The sequence below is a fragment of the Brachyhypopomus gauderio genome, chromosome 4, assembly GCF_052324685.1.
Source record: "Brachyhypopomus gauderio isolate BG-103 chromosome 4, BGAUD_0.2, whole genome shotgun sequence".
In the NCBI taxonomy this organism is placed as follows: domain Eukaryota; kingdom Metazoa; phylum Chordata; class Actinopteri; order Gymnotiformes; family Hypopomidae; genus Brachyhypopomus; species Brachyhypopomus gauderio.
Window position 1 is genome coordinate 19,586,042 of NC_135214.1, and position 17,120 is coordinate 19,603,161.

A 17,120-nucleotide genomic window follows, 5' to 3' on the forward strand; every position below is an offset into this window, starting at 1 on the left:
GTTTACACAGAGGTTCATATGCCATTCGAAGTGCATGTACAAGACACTAGAAATGTTTACCATACATTCATCATGTCTGGCAAAATACTATAACATGTTAACGTAGTGTGTTTTAATGTGCTTAGATTATGTAAGCAGTAGGAATTAATTACTACTTAAGGATGCCTGGCCCATGCTCTAAAAGTGACAGCAAGTCCATGCCCATTTAAGCCACAGATTTCATCCCTACACTCATAATGCCACATGCAGACAATACCAAAGATGGGTTCAGTCTGGCCACTGGCTCAGACCCACTCTGGCACCGGCTGCGTCTGGCACAACGTCTGATAACTGTGACTCCTGCCAAATGACACTGTTTGGCACAGTTAGTGGCAGAAGAATCCCTAAGGGTAGAAATAAGGTGATCTGGAAATGTCGGCTTAACTCCCAGGTGTGCGCCCCCCCCCCCCTCCCTCCCACCCACCCCATCAAGTTATTAAAGGGAAATTCCACTTTCCTCAGCATTTAAATAAAGCATCCTGGCACCACCACAGGCTGGGGGACATCTGTGAAACTACATCAGTTTTCAGTGTAATTGGAATCAAGAAGCCAGTTGAGATTACATAATCAGACCTAGAGGGAATGCACTCATGTAATACCTGAGTAAGTGACTCCCTTATGTTTACCATTATGTCTGAATAATTCTGATGGATTTACATTTTTTCATTACCACAGGTAATAATATTAATAATAATAATAATAATAATTATTATTATTATTATGAAGGTTCTTGGGTGGAGCTTGTCCCTTTGAATGCATTCAGCTAAAGGAAATAAAAAGGCTCACTTCCTCAGTGCGTGGTAGTCCCAGTAGGTCATTAAATCAAAAATGTAAATGAATAAAAATGAATTAAATAATTAAAAAGATGACCACTTCAATGGAATTGCATTATGCTCGAGTCTTTTATGTTTAAAAAATCCACAGTATAATACAACAATACGACCACCTCCCGTGGGGACATCTCCACCATTATCTAGGCTTGTCACAGTTAAATGTCACAAAATCTTTAATAGTATGAGTGAATAAAAAAATAAACAAATGAAAATTAAATTTTGGCCTCCACAGTTAAGTTCTAGAAAATAGAATGTTTTTATGGTCCTGTCATTTTTGTTGAAGTGCTTCTTAGAGATTGATATGTAGCATATACAAGGTGAAGCATTCCTTCAAGGAATGTGTTTACAGTGCCGTTTACCAAATACAGTAAATATTCACTATATGATGCTTGATACTAAGTGGCAAGCTATATATATATATATATATATATATATATATATATATATATATATATATATATATATATATATATATATATAAATGCATATACAGTAGTAATACAAATATGAGCCAGTTAAATCTGAAGTAGAGACAAAGTCGCTAAACATCAGTTACAGAAAGTAAGAAAATAATTTTGTCATAATTACTATATACATCTTCACAACATTTTTTCAGAAAAGCTTCTTTTCTTTAATACACACATCAACATATCAACATGTAAACAAACAGAACTCGGGCGCTTTCACGTGAAACAAAAGCATCTGCTGCGACACCGTTTTTAACACTCTCCATTAGCGTTGAGCACCATCGCCTCCACAGAATGACGTCCGGCGGAGTTATGTGCAATGAAAAGAAGAATACAGCAGGAGCGTTGGCGTTTGGCCTCATCCAACCCCACGTGCACCTTGCTGACCGGACGAGCCAAATCACCAGAGAGCACCGCGAGTCTTCTCGCACGAATCCTCTTTAACATATTCGAACAAACGGCACGACACACCTTCTCTCCCGTCTCTTGGCACAGTAGTAATAATAACGCTGTCAGCACACTTTTAGGGCACCTCGCGTTGGCGCGACAGCAGTGGGATGTTCTCCACTGCTGGGTGGGTGTTGATCTGACATTTATTCAATGCTAAGCAAAGGTTTGATGGGTCTAGTAAGACCTCGGGCATCTTCAGTAGACTAAATATCACTGTTTTTTATTTTAAGAAGAATACTGCATAAGCTCGCCTTTCTTCACTGATCCATGTTATGTCTTTTACATTTTATATATATATATATATATATATATATATATATATATATATATATATATATATATATATATATATATATATATATAAATGGGCAGAGATACGCAATAGTCCTTGGGTGTTACTAACACTTGAGGTGTTTCTTGCTAGACATGTCATTCCAGATCCTATGCATTTCCTCTGGGGATATCTGGTGCACGGTGATGATTCTGCGATACCTACAGAGGCTGTAGGCCATTTTCCAGTGATTGAAGCCACTGTTCTGATACGGGTGAATGCCCAACTTCCTCAGGCAAACCCCAACGTAAACATCCTCCAAATGTAGAAGGCGCGTGTGGAGGGAAGTCTTATAGATGAGCTCCGCCACGTCTGCTGAGAACACGTAGCCCGTTCCAGAACAGAAGGGAGGGTACTTGCTCTCTGGGTATAGGTCTCTGGGCATGTACCACTTACTACGCATGTCTCGAATAGGAGAGCCATTTATGACGTACCCTGTGAAGTACCTCCTCCTGGGCTTGGTGTCTGGTTTCAGCAACTTGTACACCAAGTTGTCCATGTTGACGAAGATATCGCTGTCCGTCTTCATCACGTACTTCGCCTGGTTGCAAAACGTGGCCACCCAGCGCATTCCCATCAGGGTCTTCAGGGTCAAGTTATGGTAGGAGTCCACGAAGTCTTCTACAACGATGTCATGGAAGATCTGGCTCTCCTGTTCCACCATCTGGTTGAGGACGGCGTCTGTGCTGCGGCCGAGGAGGAAGAGGGTGATGATGCGAAGGTCGCTGAATGTGCTCTCGTCGCCCCACGTCTCCCGGATCGCCTGCCTGGCATCGAACTCCTTGTGCGTGGTGCTGATGAGGATCACCAGGAACGGCACGTTCGTCTCGCACTTCTTGGGTTCGTTGACGATGAAGTCGAACACGTGGGGATTTAACGGCCGCGTTCGGATGTTGCTAAACGTGGCGTTGGCGCTTTTGTGGACTTTTACCGTCTTCCGCGCGGGTGCAGACAGCGGTCCGACGTATGATGCCGTGGGTCTGGATATGCTTAGATACCACAGGGCACTTGCCCAGCAAACAACTGTCAACACGTAGAGGCATGACACTTTTGAAGGCATCATGAAGCGTTTATGTGTGTTTAGGGCGGTGAATCTCAACTGGCTTCCCAGCCATTAGTGACAGTGCTTCAGGCAAGGTAGTGCACATCTGCATCTGTGAGTCACTTCACATTAACTGTCAGAAAAGGATGCATTTTCACGGTTTTGTTAAATAGAAGAACGGAATTATTCTCTCTCCATGTAGCAAAGACAAGAAACGGTCGTAGGGTTCCAAATTTCCCTCCTGACTCTCCTTCACATGATCCATTGAAATCTGGAAAAGAAGAACAGCATGTTTCATGCTTCAAATGTCTGGCTCTCAACCCAGTCCACAGAGCCCCAACAGCCTGTCCACACTTTGTTTTAATTCCCAGCACCAAAGCATCTGAACCAGGTAATTAAGGTCTGCTGAAAATGACACCTGGCTCAGGTGTGGTGGTGGTGGGACAAACCAAAGAGCGTGTGGGTGTCCCCGAGAACCACGGCCATTCTGAAGCTCATTCATAATTATACGGTGTAGACAAAAGACACTATTATACTGGAAGCAGATGGAGAGAATGGCTCTCCTGTATATACTGCATGATGTGCTGATCCATAAAACAGGGCGTTACTGTCACTGCACCATCTTTACATATCCTTCATAAATAGGTAGGAAAGGCAGGAAAACACGTCAAATTGCATTGAACTGCACAGAGGTATGTTTAATGCGCTCGTTTTAGGAATGGTGGTTATAAATAGAATATAAAGAATATGCATCTTGATTCAGTATTCATTAGTGCAGAAGCTTCTGTGGAAATGAGTATATAATGACTATTCAGAAGTCTCAGGGCTTGATGCACTGCTGTTTGATAATGGGACTCCATCTTTGCAGGAGCTGCTTATTGGCTCGATCTGGTCCCTGTAGCCTGGATAAGCACACTCACACGCGTGAGAAAGTGGAGAAATCCTTGGATTCTGAACAAGGACCTGATCTAATGGAATCCAATCACAATGCAGCACCGAACTCTCATTCTATATAAGAGAACTGCAGTATAGTATGTTTTTATCGGAACAATAAAAACATGTTTACTCTGCTAAGTAAAAGTGTCTATGCACATTCGGCAAATTATCTCATTAGACATGCATTCAAGTGGAATAATGAATCTTTGTCCTTAGCAAACAAACAACAATATTAAAATCACATTTTGAGATGTTAACACAATTTCAGATTGTGTTACAAGCAACCATGAAGCACACAAATATAATGAAGTTATCCATTTTAAGAAAGAAAAAAAGGTATAACTACAAAAAGCTGCTTAATTTACTTACCATTTATTATCAGCCTTCCATAGGGGGACAAATATCATCTGAAAAGAAAACAAACAAAGATTACAGCAACTCTCCCTCTCATTATAAAATAAACATCAACATGGTTTCCAATTGGGCTCCAGATTTTATGACTATAGTATTGCAGTTAAGATTATATGTTTTTACGTTTTCAGCAAATAACAATTTGATACTTAAATCTATAAGTTGATATGACCTGGAGCTGAACTCGAAACTAAACTCTCTGTTGAACTGTATTGGTGCTGAGATGAAGACTTCCTCCTTGGAACACTATGCAGGCAGATCATTCTGTCTATGGTCCTGAAAGTCCTGATCCTACCAGCGCTGTCCGTTTTGCTTTCTTCTGCCGTATTACCTGCTACAAATGGACTTCGTCTCAACTCTGGGGCTTTGTTACATTTTACATTCGTATTCTGAACCTGGCAGCATGATCCATTGCAGTAAAATGTTATGACTGTTCACAATGAGAGAATACAAAGGTTTCTTAAGCCTCCACAACTTTGGAGCCCATCTGTTGTTGTTTGAGACTGCTAAGCATTAAATAATAGTATTGGTCTGGCTGAGGACATTAACTGAGAGCATGCAAGCCTGTGTAGGAGCTGTACGTGTAAACCAGGCAAGACTTTCTCCAAGTTTGTTTTACCCTTGCTAGTCAAATGCACCTTAGGTGACTCCATGTCCTGCAGTTGATATGCTTATAGACATGAATCTCAAGATGGTCCATGACAAAGATCTGTGCAAGTCGCTGCTGATTTTTTGAAATGCAGCACGGATTAGTTAACGCCATTTCCTGGTGCAGACACCAAATTTCATGAACATCTAATCAAGCTGTGATGAACAGCATAATGAAAGCCATTAAAATTTCACACCATCTCTCCACCGCTTCTCTCCTTCACCACACAAAGCTCAGCGGACGAGGGGCCCTCGGTGTAAGATTGGCATTTCCACTTAGACAATCTTTCAAATGGAGTGTGTTGCACAAAGGAAAACTGAAGTTCAACATCAGGTTATCCAGGGCCACAGTGCGAGAGCAGGGCTGAAGGGAGCCACCCTAACCCAGGACTCAAACTCAGGTCCAACAGGTCCAAAAACAGGAAGTTCTGACCAGTGGATCAAAGAGCCAGCTCCCTGTCACTGCACCCAGAGCACCAACACAGTGGTGTGTCTATGAAGTGACGGAGGGAGTGATGGGTGGCTAAAATGTTGCCGGGGCAATACAAGTGTGCCGTGGGGCCCGAATCCCACACAAAAGACACATTTTGGATCAGGCAGAGAGCCCCTTGGGCACAATATAAAACAAACAAGAAAAACCAATAAGGCATATTGTGGTTGGAAAATAACTTCAAACAAAGATCCATTCAAATTTTGTAAGTTATCCTAAAGATTAAATTTATGACACACTGACGCAGCAAAAAGTTAGCATAAAACTCTTTCATAAAACGTTTTCACATATTTCACCATTAGCCCTTATTTGAACAAAAGATCATTGGGGGTGAGCCACTTCAAGGTCAAGATCAATAAGAACATAAAGGTTTAATCTGTGCAAATGCTGCATTGGCAACACGCTGGACCAAACTAGACAATTATTGTTCACATTAGATTAACAGATTAACAAACGAATGGGAGGAACAGCTGATTGCCTTTTAAAAATGCATTCGGGCTTGTTTCACAAGGCCTAAAACTGCTTCAGTATGTGATTCAATCAAGAGTCACCTGAACAACTAGTCCCGCAATTTTACATTCATGTCCTAAATGAACGTTCCTGCGGACATGCTAACAGTCAAAGCCCTGAAGTGTTGGGACCTGTGCATTACGAAGGTATATTAGCAACCACAAATTCATTCCCATATACTGTCATTACCTGTTTCAAATGTATAGGAGTTATCACAGGAACTTTTTTTTATGTAATGTCCATGTGCTGCATCATGAGTGTATGGTCAAAACACATTTTTAAAAAGAGTACCTAAAAGAAACCTTTAGAACTACTGTCCAGTTGCTGAGAAGGCCTTACTACATCCCTTATGCATCCACTGTAAGTGTGATCCGAGGCTACAGGTTATGTCCTTTCTAAAGGTCAGAACTGCAGCAATCATTTGCCGCAGGTCTGGCAGACAGAGAACACGCTGAAAAACCTACGAATATTTCTTTAGGTTTACACGGAAAGGGTTCCTGCTTACATTTTCCTGTCTAGATCATAGGCTGTGTGCAATTCTCAGACACGCTTTGTGTCTGAGAAATTTTTATGTGGGGAGATCCCATGGATGGTGATCTGGGGTGACGGGGAGGGTGATCTTGGGGGCGGGGAGGGTGATCTGGGGGTGGGGGTGAGGAGGGGTGGGTTTGTGCAACAGCCCTGGACATTTCTCTGGACTTGAATCTGGTGAATGACATAGCATGAATAATAGATTTTATTACATTTTCTTGCCTAGTTTTGGACTTTAGGCAGTGCAGTCCTACTTGAAGGACATGTTTTGTCAGGATAGGGGAAGGAGAGTGGTTGTCCAGTGTTCATAGAGCTTCTCCCCACTCTGGCTTCAGTGAGTCATATCTCATAAAAACAGCAGACGCTCAGCAGGCCATTAGAATATCGCTCTCCTCATAACGATTCCACCAGAAATACTGCAAATACACAAATACTCTTACAATGTTCATTTACAGCTTTGAATGCCTTTAATTTCCAGCATACAGCATATAAACCTCTTTATTAAGCTTCAGAATAAGTACAAAACACTGTTGACCATCTGTTTTGCAAAGAAGCAAAGCAAACGCATTCTCTTGCCAGCATGCACACTTACAAGTGCATAAAATAAAAGAAAAGAAATAAGTGTAAAAGTTGCTAAATTATTACAGTGTGTTCTGCAGGGAAGACGTAAATCCCTCAGAGTACCCAGTGTTTGGATGCTGCCGGGGACTTTGGGAAAATAAGGTTAGGAGGAAGTTAAAATGATAAGATCAGACTGTGCTCCATGGTCTGCTACATGCTCATAGTTGTGGCACAGCATAAGGGCAGTCACCTACCTCCAACCCATTATCCCTACAGGACAGGGTCCAGCCAGTGCCCAGATAAGATCAGACCTGCTAGCCAGCTTACATGGACTTGTCTGTGACGCCCACACACGTGCACGTGCACACACAGGCAGACGGATGAGATAGCATGGAGATAAAGGACAGAGCTTGTTAATCAGACAGACGGGGAGAAAGTTTTGGCGGTAAAAGCAGATAAGGACTTATAAAGGGCAAATGTCCCATGCTGAAACAAAAAAAACAGCAGCAGATAGCCACTGTCCATCATTGATAAGCACAGTATGGATTTTGTTTTTAAACTAGTATGAGGTAGAGGTGTATTCAGTGGAAGATAGCAGGAGGAAATGCTTCCCGGTACTGACCAGCGCACAACGTGTAGCATTGATCCTTGTATTGGAGCTCACTCTCCCTTGCTGCGATCAACAGGCTAATCTCTGCCATATCATTTGCCATATTTTTTTTAATAATTATGTGCTACATATAATTACCAGCGGACACCTTCACAATTCATTATTCATATGCATTTATGGAGTCTGTGCTCTCTGTGGGAATGTCACTTACATTCTCCTCTTATCCATGTTTAGAGAAACAGCACATACGTATACATACTGCTCACAGTGCAGGTTACAAACAGTCTATAAAGCATTTTTCTACTGGACCAATAGAATTTACACAATTCAGCAACACAGTGGTAATCAATATTGGTACAATAAGACCTTTTGTAATACAGAATGGGGAAATCACAAAATACCGATATTCACTCTCTCTCTCGCTCTCTCTCCCTTTCACACACACACACACACACACACACACACACACACACACACACACACACACACACACACACACACACACACAAACACACACAAAAAAAACACCTTATTGTACAACCTTCCATTTATGATCAACCTTCATGCAACCAGGACTGTTGATAGAATCCCATCATAAATAATAAACATTAAAAAAGCTAAATAAATCCACAGGTGCAGTGCTCATTTGTGTGACTGACAGGAGCTCACACGGCAACAGAACAGGAAGTGGGAAGTGGCGGAGTGGTTGTCACGGTGCCGCGCGGTAACACCGCTCTGTCTGCACCGTCACCTCCGTCACCTCTCACACACTCTGACTATCCCACACAGTAATTACAGCATGTCAGTGGTGCGGTACACCCCCGTGCATACATGGGCAGCACACACCGTACCAGCTGCCAAACACATGCTCTACGCACTCCAGACCCCGTGAAACTAAGTGGTAGTAAATGGCAGCTCTTCTCACATCTCTACAACATCCCGGGTTGATCGCAGATCAGACGTCGGGACGGCGTCGGCCGCAGTGGCCTTGGGATTTGACTGTAGTGCGGAAGAAAACAGACAGCTAGACGAGGTGTTGCAGCCACAGTCTCACTAGCGTGGAGACTGTCCACTTCTACGTGAGACCAAAAAACCAGGACAGAGGCTAGACAGACAGGGCAAATCCAGAAGAGCGTTTAAAGATGAGCTTTAGCTGGGTTGAATCGCAGGGCGCTACGTGTTCCAATGGGAAATTTCATGTTTTAATTCATGAGTCAGTAGTGGGTTGCATCAGTTGCCAGGCCTGTACCCTGAGGAACTACACTGGTCTGAAGTAGAAGGGCAGAGAACCCAAGCTGTCACCATCACAACCATCCATCAACCCCAACACACACACACACACACACACACACACACACAGAAGAGGTATTATCCAATATACAACTGGATTAAATGCACAGCAGGGATTGCTCAGGAGTCATGGTGTAGTGGGACAGCACAAACGCTGGGTCAGGGAGGAGTAATGATGTTACACAGATACAGTTGCCCTTTGCAGGTCTGATAATATATTACCCTGCGTCCCAGTAATTATGTGAGACAGCCTACATTCATGGTATAAAAGCTTCAACAACTTCTTTGGAAGAATTCCAAAATGGAATTCTTATTTACCATTAGAATAAATAGAACTGCATCTTAATTACAATGACAACAACAACAAAATCAACCAAACCCTTGAAAAGACTGTACCAGCTTGATAATGGGACTTTCCTGTGGAGTCTTGGAATGTCCTCTTTGTCCTCTTGCAATGTCCTCTTTGTCCTCTTGAAATGTCCTCTTTGTCAGTGGTTTCACTGCTAAAGCTACAGCTAAAGCAGGTAGCATTCTAACTTTACTTTCACCCACAGAAGAATTCACCCTTCCACTGTCTGGATGAGGATGAGACAAGCCGTCTATTGAGTCTTAAGAAAAAAAACAAGCCACTGAAATAATTAGACCAAACAACCACAAGGTACAAAATACATGGTGATTCATGGTTATTGAAAGACTCCTTGTATATCTACAGCGGTGGAGTGGTGTAAACACATCTATTAATCAAAGAAGAGGCAGGCATTTCATATAGCTGTTAAGATGGGCTTTCTGCACCTCACTTGATAAAGAGAACAACTACAGTGTTCTCCGTACTGCAGAAAGCATATCTCCATATGGATCTGTACGCAGAGCTTGTAAACATCTCAGGAATACAGACATCTCTAGTCTGATACATGCTAGGTCTAGGACATGAACGTCCATATCTCCAGAAACGATAAAGGCTACAGTCATAAACTTCAAAAAGACAATCTTTGTCTGTCTATCCTATGATAAATTCCATTGCAACATCTGTGCCATGAAAACACCAATTTTTCAAATGATTAAATTTTAACAACCACATTATAACAGGTCCACTGTGGCATTGTACATCATAAAACCACATATGACCTAAAAATACAGCTACAGTGAAAATAAGAAAATCCATAAAACTGTGGACAGAGAGAGAGAGAGAGAGAGAGAGAGAGAGAGAGAGAGAGAGAGAGAGAGAGAGAGAGAGAGGGAGGGGGGGAGGGGGGGACCCCAGTTTGTGGGGTCATCCTCTCCTTTCAGCTTTTTGCTGCCTTGTTTTGAAAGGTTTGCTTTTGCCTGACTGCAGTTTAATGATGCACGGAGGTCTTCGTGCAGGCCGTCTTCCTTCTGCCTGTGTCCCGTTCTCACCAGATTTCTAATTAAAACGCGTCTTGATAAGGCTTCTCAGCATGGTGCATGACTTTGTGTTTTTGAACGATAACACATAATTGAATGATTGCCAGCGGAAAGCTCGGTGATGGCCGCTTTTCTGAAATCGCCCAGATGCAAAAGGCGGACGATAAAGACACCAGCTGAGCCCAGCATGGGCACTGGCTTCTTACTGCTCTTTCCCCTTCATAATAGGCATTTAAGCAACATGTCCAAGCCGGGATCTGCCTCGGCTGCAGAGGCATGCATGTGAAATCAAAGGAGAACAGAGGGGAAGAAAGTGCGGAGATGGGGTGCGGTCTGTCGCCGGCCTCCCGCTCCCACGCCTGTCATCATTACTAATAGCCAGGGTTACAAGACTCCGGCACAAGCTGACCTATCCGCGCCAGGAGGAAACTGCAGTTCATCTCAAAGTCATAAAGTCGATGTGTGCGCCCTGGTAAAATTCCTGATGACACAGGCTGTTTTTGTCCAGGTCATTTCGGCCTCATCCTGTAGGAACACGACGCGTGGGAGATGTAATGTTGCTGGCGGTGGTAATGGGTTCTGAAACAGTAGGGAATGTCGGCCATGACAGGGAGTGGGGAGGCAGGTCTCCAGGGGAGAGGCTGACCAAAGCACACGATGGCACGGAACTATTTTCGGAGGCACCTTGGGCTGAACCTCGAGAAATGAAACTGGCAGCATGATCTGCAGCAACCCAGAGTGCAATCATACTCTCCTAGGAATAATCTTCACAGCTGGGATTAACCAATACTTTTTTGCAGCGCATGCGGGATTATGTAATGTTTATATTCAGATTAAATATCAGCAGAGTGGTCTGGGAGCGAAAACGCTATTTTATAACGAGTTCTTCTTGTGTGTGGATACAGATGCACGTTCCCCATCATGTGTCTAGAAATTATTTATAAAATATCCAGATAATGCATCAGCGTCATTACCACCACTTTTTGACTTACAGATTCTTGCTTCATACTCTCAAATTATTTCCTGATATTCCCAAACAAAATTACATACAGCTCAGCACCAACTAGTGACCTTTCTTTAATTACTGCATGATTGAACAGCTAGTACAGCTCAGTACTCCATAGCATGAACCGCTATAGCCCCGATCACTCATGAAATGTCAAAGAGCATAACCATATGAGCCAACATGGCTGGCATTTCAAACATGATCAATAACTCTTACCTAAGACAAAACTGCAGTGCTTTTGTGTTTTATGCATAAGGCTCCAGGCAAAACATTAGCACATGACTGTAATTTACATATTTGAAGCTCAAAGGCTAAATTAAATTGGGTTCTTTGCTATAGCACTGAGCAAAGGGCAGGAAATCTATCTGACAATTACAACTGCGACTACATTAAGCCAAACGAAAAGTTTTGATAAATCGCACTAAACTGGAGGAGAAAAACAATCTCATAAAGTCGGCATTAATGTTGCATTATTCCATATGGAGGGAATTAGTTACAGAGGCAGCATCCATTTCTAAGTAGGCTAATTAATGCTTTAAAGATTTGATATTTCTGTCAGATGATTTCTCCACTTAAAATGCCATCACGTCTGTGGTGAACATCAAGCTCCTTTGGAAGGGAGCCAGTGGGGCCCCATCTTCTCGGACTCCTTTTTCTGGGAACGTTGCGTCGTGCAAGTCTGAACGGGATGTAAAAGCTCATCAAGACAAAGAGATAATGAGAGCTGTGAGGATTATCAGACGCTGTTAGCCAATATCACAGAGAAAAGGGGATAGGAGTGAGAGAGAGAGGGAGGGAAGGAGGAAGAGAGAGAAATGAGAGACGAAAGAAAGAGAGGATTTACAAGATGTACCCAAGATTTATACAGAAGTAACTACTAGCCTCTTTCTCTTCTATTTAAATTATTGTCCACGTGTTAGGCAAATTGCCCCGAGTGCAGTACCGACGGCTTTATAATATAGAGCCTAACCAAGCAGTCGAGCTGTCAAAACTACAGCAGTGTATCAGGGTCTGAATGCAATCTGAACCATGAGCTCACTCGGCAGTCCTGTCTAGACAGCGATTACATCGGAGTTCCCATCAACCCATATCATTACAGTGCACCAGAAAAAGCCGGCGGGTTTATCTTAGACAAACATCTGGCGGTACACCGTCCCGCCGCCTTCACAAACACCAGATGTGTTTTCGCTGCCATTTCGCCAAAAGTGTCGGCGAGCCCACAAAGCTTAATCCACACAGACAATATGGTTGACGGTTCGTGGCGGTTGAGTCGTTAAAGCGGAGCGGTATCGGTGTTTCAGCAGTGAGTGTGTGCACTGACGGGGTGGAGGCGACTGTGACAGGGGAGGTTTAGCGGGTGCTAAGCCCAGTCAGCGGCAACGGTGACGGGTCGACAGCTCAGACTCTGCGGGGGATCTTGGAGGGTAGGAGAGGGGGCGATGCTGGCAGGAAGGCGCTGGCTGCGAGAGCCATTTGTTGCTAATTTTAAGTCAGGCTCGGCTGAGGCAGTAAATAAATCATTAGGCCCGTCTGAAACAATGAGAGTCATCTCTCAGAAAGTGAGGGGGGCCTCAGCGGTGGACCTACCGCGGTAATGACAAACCTGTGGGGGGGAGGGGAGTGGCTTTCGGCGGGAGTTTTGTGTGCTCGTGTGTGTGTGTGTGTGTGTGTGTGTTAGCGTGCAAGCAGCGAGAGAGAGAGAGACCTCCAACCAGACTGAACCTGCAGAGAGAACCACTTCAGGCCCATCAGCCTCCATAGCTCCCATACTGCTGTGCTGGAAAGCCTCTAAAATGGCACCAGCTGAGCTGCACATACTGCACACTTACTGCTTGGAGTGATTGCCAGTGATTTAACAACAGCTCAGAAGGATGTGAACGTCTTTCTTTTTCTTTTTTTGGTGTGTCGTTCTCCTCGCTACTTCACACATCACACTGTAAAGCTTGATTTAAACCTGAAAGGCTTAGATGGTCAATAGCGCATTTCATTTCATAGTCAGCAGCCATTCATCATATTTTGATTATTTCAAGCCTGCAGATACAACACGGAATCGAGTTTCCAATAAGGCCATTATTTTACATCAGCAGAGACCAAACACGTGGTCTCGCGCTGATGCCAATACACTCGTCTTTCTGCGCATGAGAGAGACTCTCCTGGTTCAGGCACATATGCCCCCCCCCCCCCCCTGCAGTACTCTCCTTATGTCCAGTCTGATGTAATATGGCCAATCACAGCCTTGTCCAGGACCGTGTGAAGCCTCAAATCCCTTTCCTGGATGTCTTCCACCGAGCAGTTTGCCTGCGAGGTACCTGCAGACTTTTATCACCATTCGTTGATTGATTGCAGTCAGGAGACTCTGATTGCGATGTAGTTAAAGTGTCGGAAATCCTCTCCATCCATCTGCCTAAGTGGGTGATCGGTGTCCAACTCCAGAATGGCCTCTGAGGACACGGGTATCGACGGGACGACAGAACAGCGAGCGGACCGCCTTCCCCCCTTTCTCAGCTGCATTACATAAGAATCACCCACTGCCCAAACTATTAGGTCTACAGCATGGAGCAGAACGTTAATCATCCAGAAGACAGACAGGTCTCCTCTCACTGTTGCACTGTGTTGTCATGCCGTGCTGGACCGTGCTGTCATTCCATTCACGTCCCATGTTCACTACGTCCTTATACGAGCTATATAAATGGGAAGTAATGTAACAAGATGTTACCTCAGCACGTGCCGGGGCTGTTACAAGTGTTACTAACTTTTCCTCATTTCATCATCCCGCACTGGCTGACTCTCTGAGGCTTTTAACGGGCATCTGGAGGCTGGCGGGACTTCCTCGTACTGCCTCTAATTACAACGGGACTGTGGCAGATGGAGCCTCCCCAAACATACAGCTTCCAGTGATTATGCAATTCACAGCACCTTCATTCAATTAAAGTCTAGCAGCAAATAAGCAAACAATGAACTTGGCATAAATCAGCATGGCTCTATGTAATGTTTGAGTGTATGTAATACACTGAAAACCCCAGATAAAAACACTCCTGAGCATCTGACCACGAATGACTGGAATTGTTTGTTTAGCTGACAAACTCACAAATCGAACCACATATGAATAATATAAAGTGTTTCTGGGCTTGTACACTAATCATTCCTGAGAGACATCGATACCTTTTCAGGTACTGCTACACGTACATTTGAAGAAACAAAGATAACTTTTTTTGTTTCAGTTCAGTATGAAACCAACTGAGGTTTAAATGTCACCATCTATTATAAACCTACGGTTTTTCATCCTTATTTACAGTACAACTGGTCACATTCCAAGGCCTGCAAAAAACAACTCATCCCTCACTCACAGCTATTAAGACTTAACCATGTTTGCAGTGAGAATGAAGACTTCAGAAAAGAATGGAAATACATGAATATTTTCATAACTTTGTTATGGATGCCATGTGATAATGATTCTGCTTAAGTTCAGAGAGTGGATGCACTGACCTTTAAACAATCTACTGTTATGACAACACAAATTTCTTCGGTTTTCACTTATCATCCTGCAAATAATACTGTAGCTAATATTAAACACTCCAGAATTATCCTGTATGATGCAGAGAACACATCTCTGTTTATGATTCCTCTACTGATCTCCTACAGATGAGACAAAAGAATTAAAGGCATGCTCGTCAAGAGTGACATAAATGACCATTCAGGTAATTGTGTTATTGTAGCCTGCAACTGGTCAAGATGTGCTAAATATAAATATATGAACATAGCCACTATAGTACCTATCAGGAAAGGATCAATCATCTTGAGGGACACACTCCTCCTCATGCACTGCTGCAGATGGTGTCTTCTGTATTATGGTGTTATCAGCTTTATACTGGAGACATCTAGTGAAGGTTTGCTGATCAGTTTGTTCAACATCGCCGTACATTCATAATTAAACTTAATTAAAATTTGTCGTTTCCAGTGACAAGACATTTTAGTACTAACGGACACTGCATTGATGATATATCTGTATGTAAAGCCAGTTGCTATGGCAGCAATGAAACGAGGGAACTCAAAGAAAAAGAAGTGATCTGCACTACTGGAATTTAGAACAAAATGAAAGGAATGTTCTAATGTTCTCTGCATCTCTAAAATATAAACTTGCCTCCTACTGCAAATTCAGAAGCCCCGATTCACAGAAGCACAGGACCTCTGTCTGAAACACCCTGTTCCTCTGGAAACCTCATGTACTCCACTACAAATACATATTTATATATAAATATTAGTGTGTGTGTGTGTGTGTGTGTGTGCTTCACTACTACAGTGCATTGCAGTTACTCACCTTACTGCACTTACTTATATAAAATTTAATGGTGCATTTCATGCAAATGGATGCAAATGGTACAGTCCTCATAAAGATATTAATTAATCTGGGATTGACCAAGACTCCTAAACAGTATTAGTTTATTAGCTATCTGAACTCTATGCACTCATGATTCATTTTTAATTTCACCGTCCTATTATTAAATACTTTAATCTCCTTGGTTCCAGGAGAGGGGTGGGGTGGGGGGTGGGGGGGGGGGGGGTCCTGTTTGTGTGTCTCGGCGTTGAGGAGAGGGCATTTAGAGGAGCTCTCTTCTCCCCTCCCCTCCATCAGTCACGTTCCCAAGATTCATGGTGGAGTGAGGAATGCATGGGGAACCATATTAATTACAGGTGCTGAAGAAGAAGCTCTGGAGAAATAAATAAGTCAGCGAAACATAGATCGAACGACACCTGGAACGCCACTAATGTGACACGTCAGGCCGTCTGATGATCCTTCTTTATCAAGAGTGTTTTAATACCACGCAACAGGTGGGAGGGGCTGACCTTTCCCACAGGTAAAAGGCAAAAGATGCTTAATAACATTAAATGATCCATGTCAAAGGTCAAAGGTTGGATGGTCTGGACAAGCAGGACATGGAAAATTTTTCAACTGACAGTGTTGCAGTAACTACATAGGAGCAGCACCACTAAAAACACTAAGAGACAACAGACAAAATAATTAGTGCTATAATAAGTTACTGCTTGCATATATATATATATATATATATATATATATATATATATATATATATATATGCACATGCGCACACACATGCATGCATAGTACATCATTAGTGCCCATATTTCAGAGAGTCCTCTGAAAAAACATTAGCTCTGCGAACCTTTTCTGCCTAACGAGGTCCCGGACTGCAATTGCTGTGATGAGGGAATAGAAGATTAATCTCACACAAAGTGAGTCTGTCCTCTACAACGTTACACAAGCCCAGGAGCTCTTAGACTTCCTTCAAAATTGTGCTGTGGGAGCTCGTATTTCCTAAGGACACCAACCAAGGTGAAAATTAAAGTTTTTTTTTTTTTAAACAAAGGGTTTCACATATCTCAAATGCATTGTGATAATCCACCATCAAACTCTATGAGGAAGTGAAGACTTTGTGGAGAAGTCAGAATGTCAGGGATATATTGGGCACTGGCAACAACATATCGCAATATAAATAATGAGGCATCATCTCAAAATGCTTATAATAGAACAGTTTACAAGAAGAAAGAGAGAGAGAGAGAGA

At 43.0% G+C, this 17,120-nt stretch overlaps 1 protein-coding gene across 7 annotated transcripts in view; it reads right to left on the reverse strand.

The window, feature by feature from the left end:
* Positions 1 to 2,162: 2,162 nt before the first annotated feature.
* Positions 2,163 to 17,120, reverse strand: part of b3galt1b (UDP-Gal:betaGlcNAc beta 1,3-galactosyltransferase, polypeptide 1b) — a 72,596-nt gene continuing 57,638 nt past the window's right edge. For all 7 annotated transcript variants that reach the window (XM_077001213.1, XM_077001216.1, XM_077001215.1 and 4 more), the window contains 2 exons: positions 4,468 to 4,505; positions 2,163 to 3,433 (listed from right to left, as the gene is read on the reverse strand). In XM_077001213.1, the coding sequence (XP_076857328.1) occupies positions 2,188 to 3,183 (996 nt within the window). In that variant the 5' untranslated portion in view covers positions 3,184 to 3,433; positions 4,468 to 4,505 and the 3' untranslated portion in view covers positions 2,163 to 2,187. The remainder of the gene's footprint in view (positions 3,434 to 4,467; positions 4,506 to 17,120) is intronic.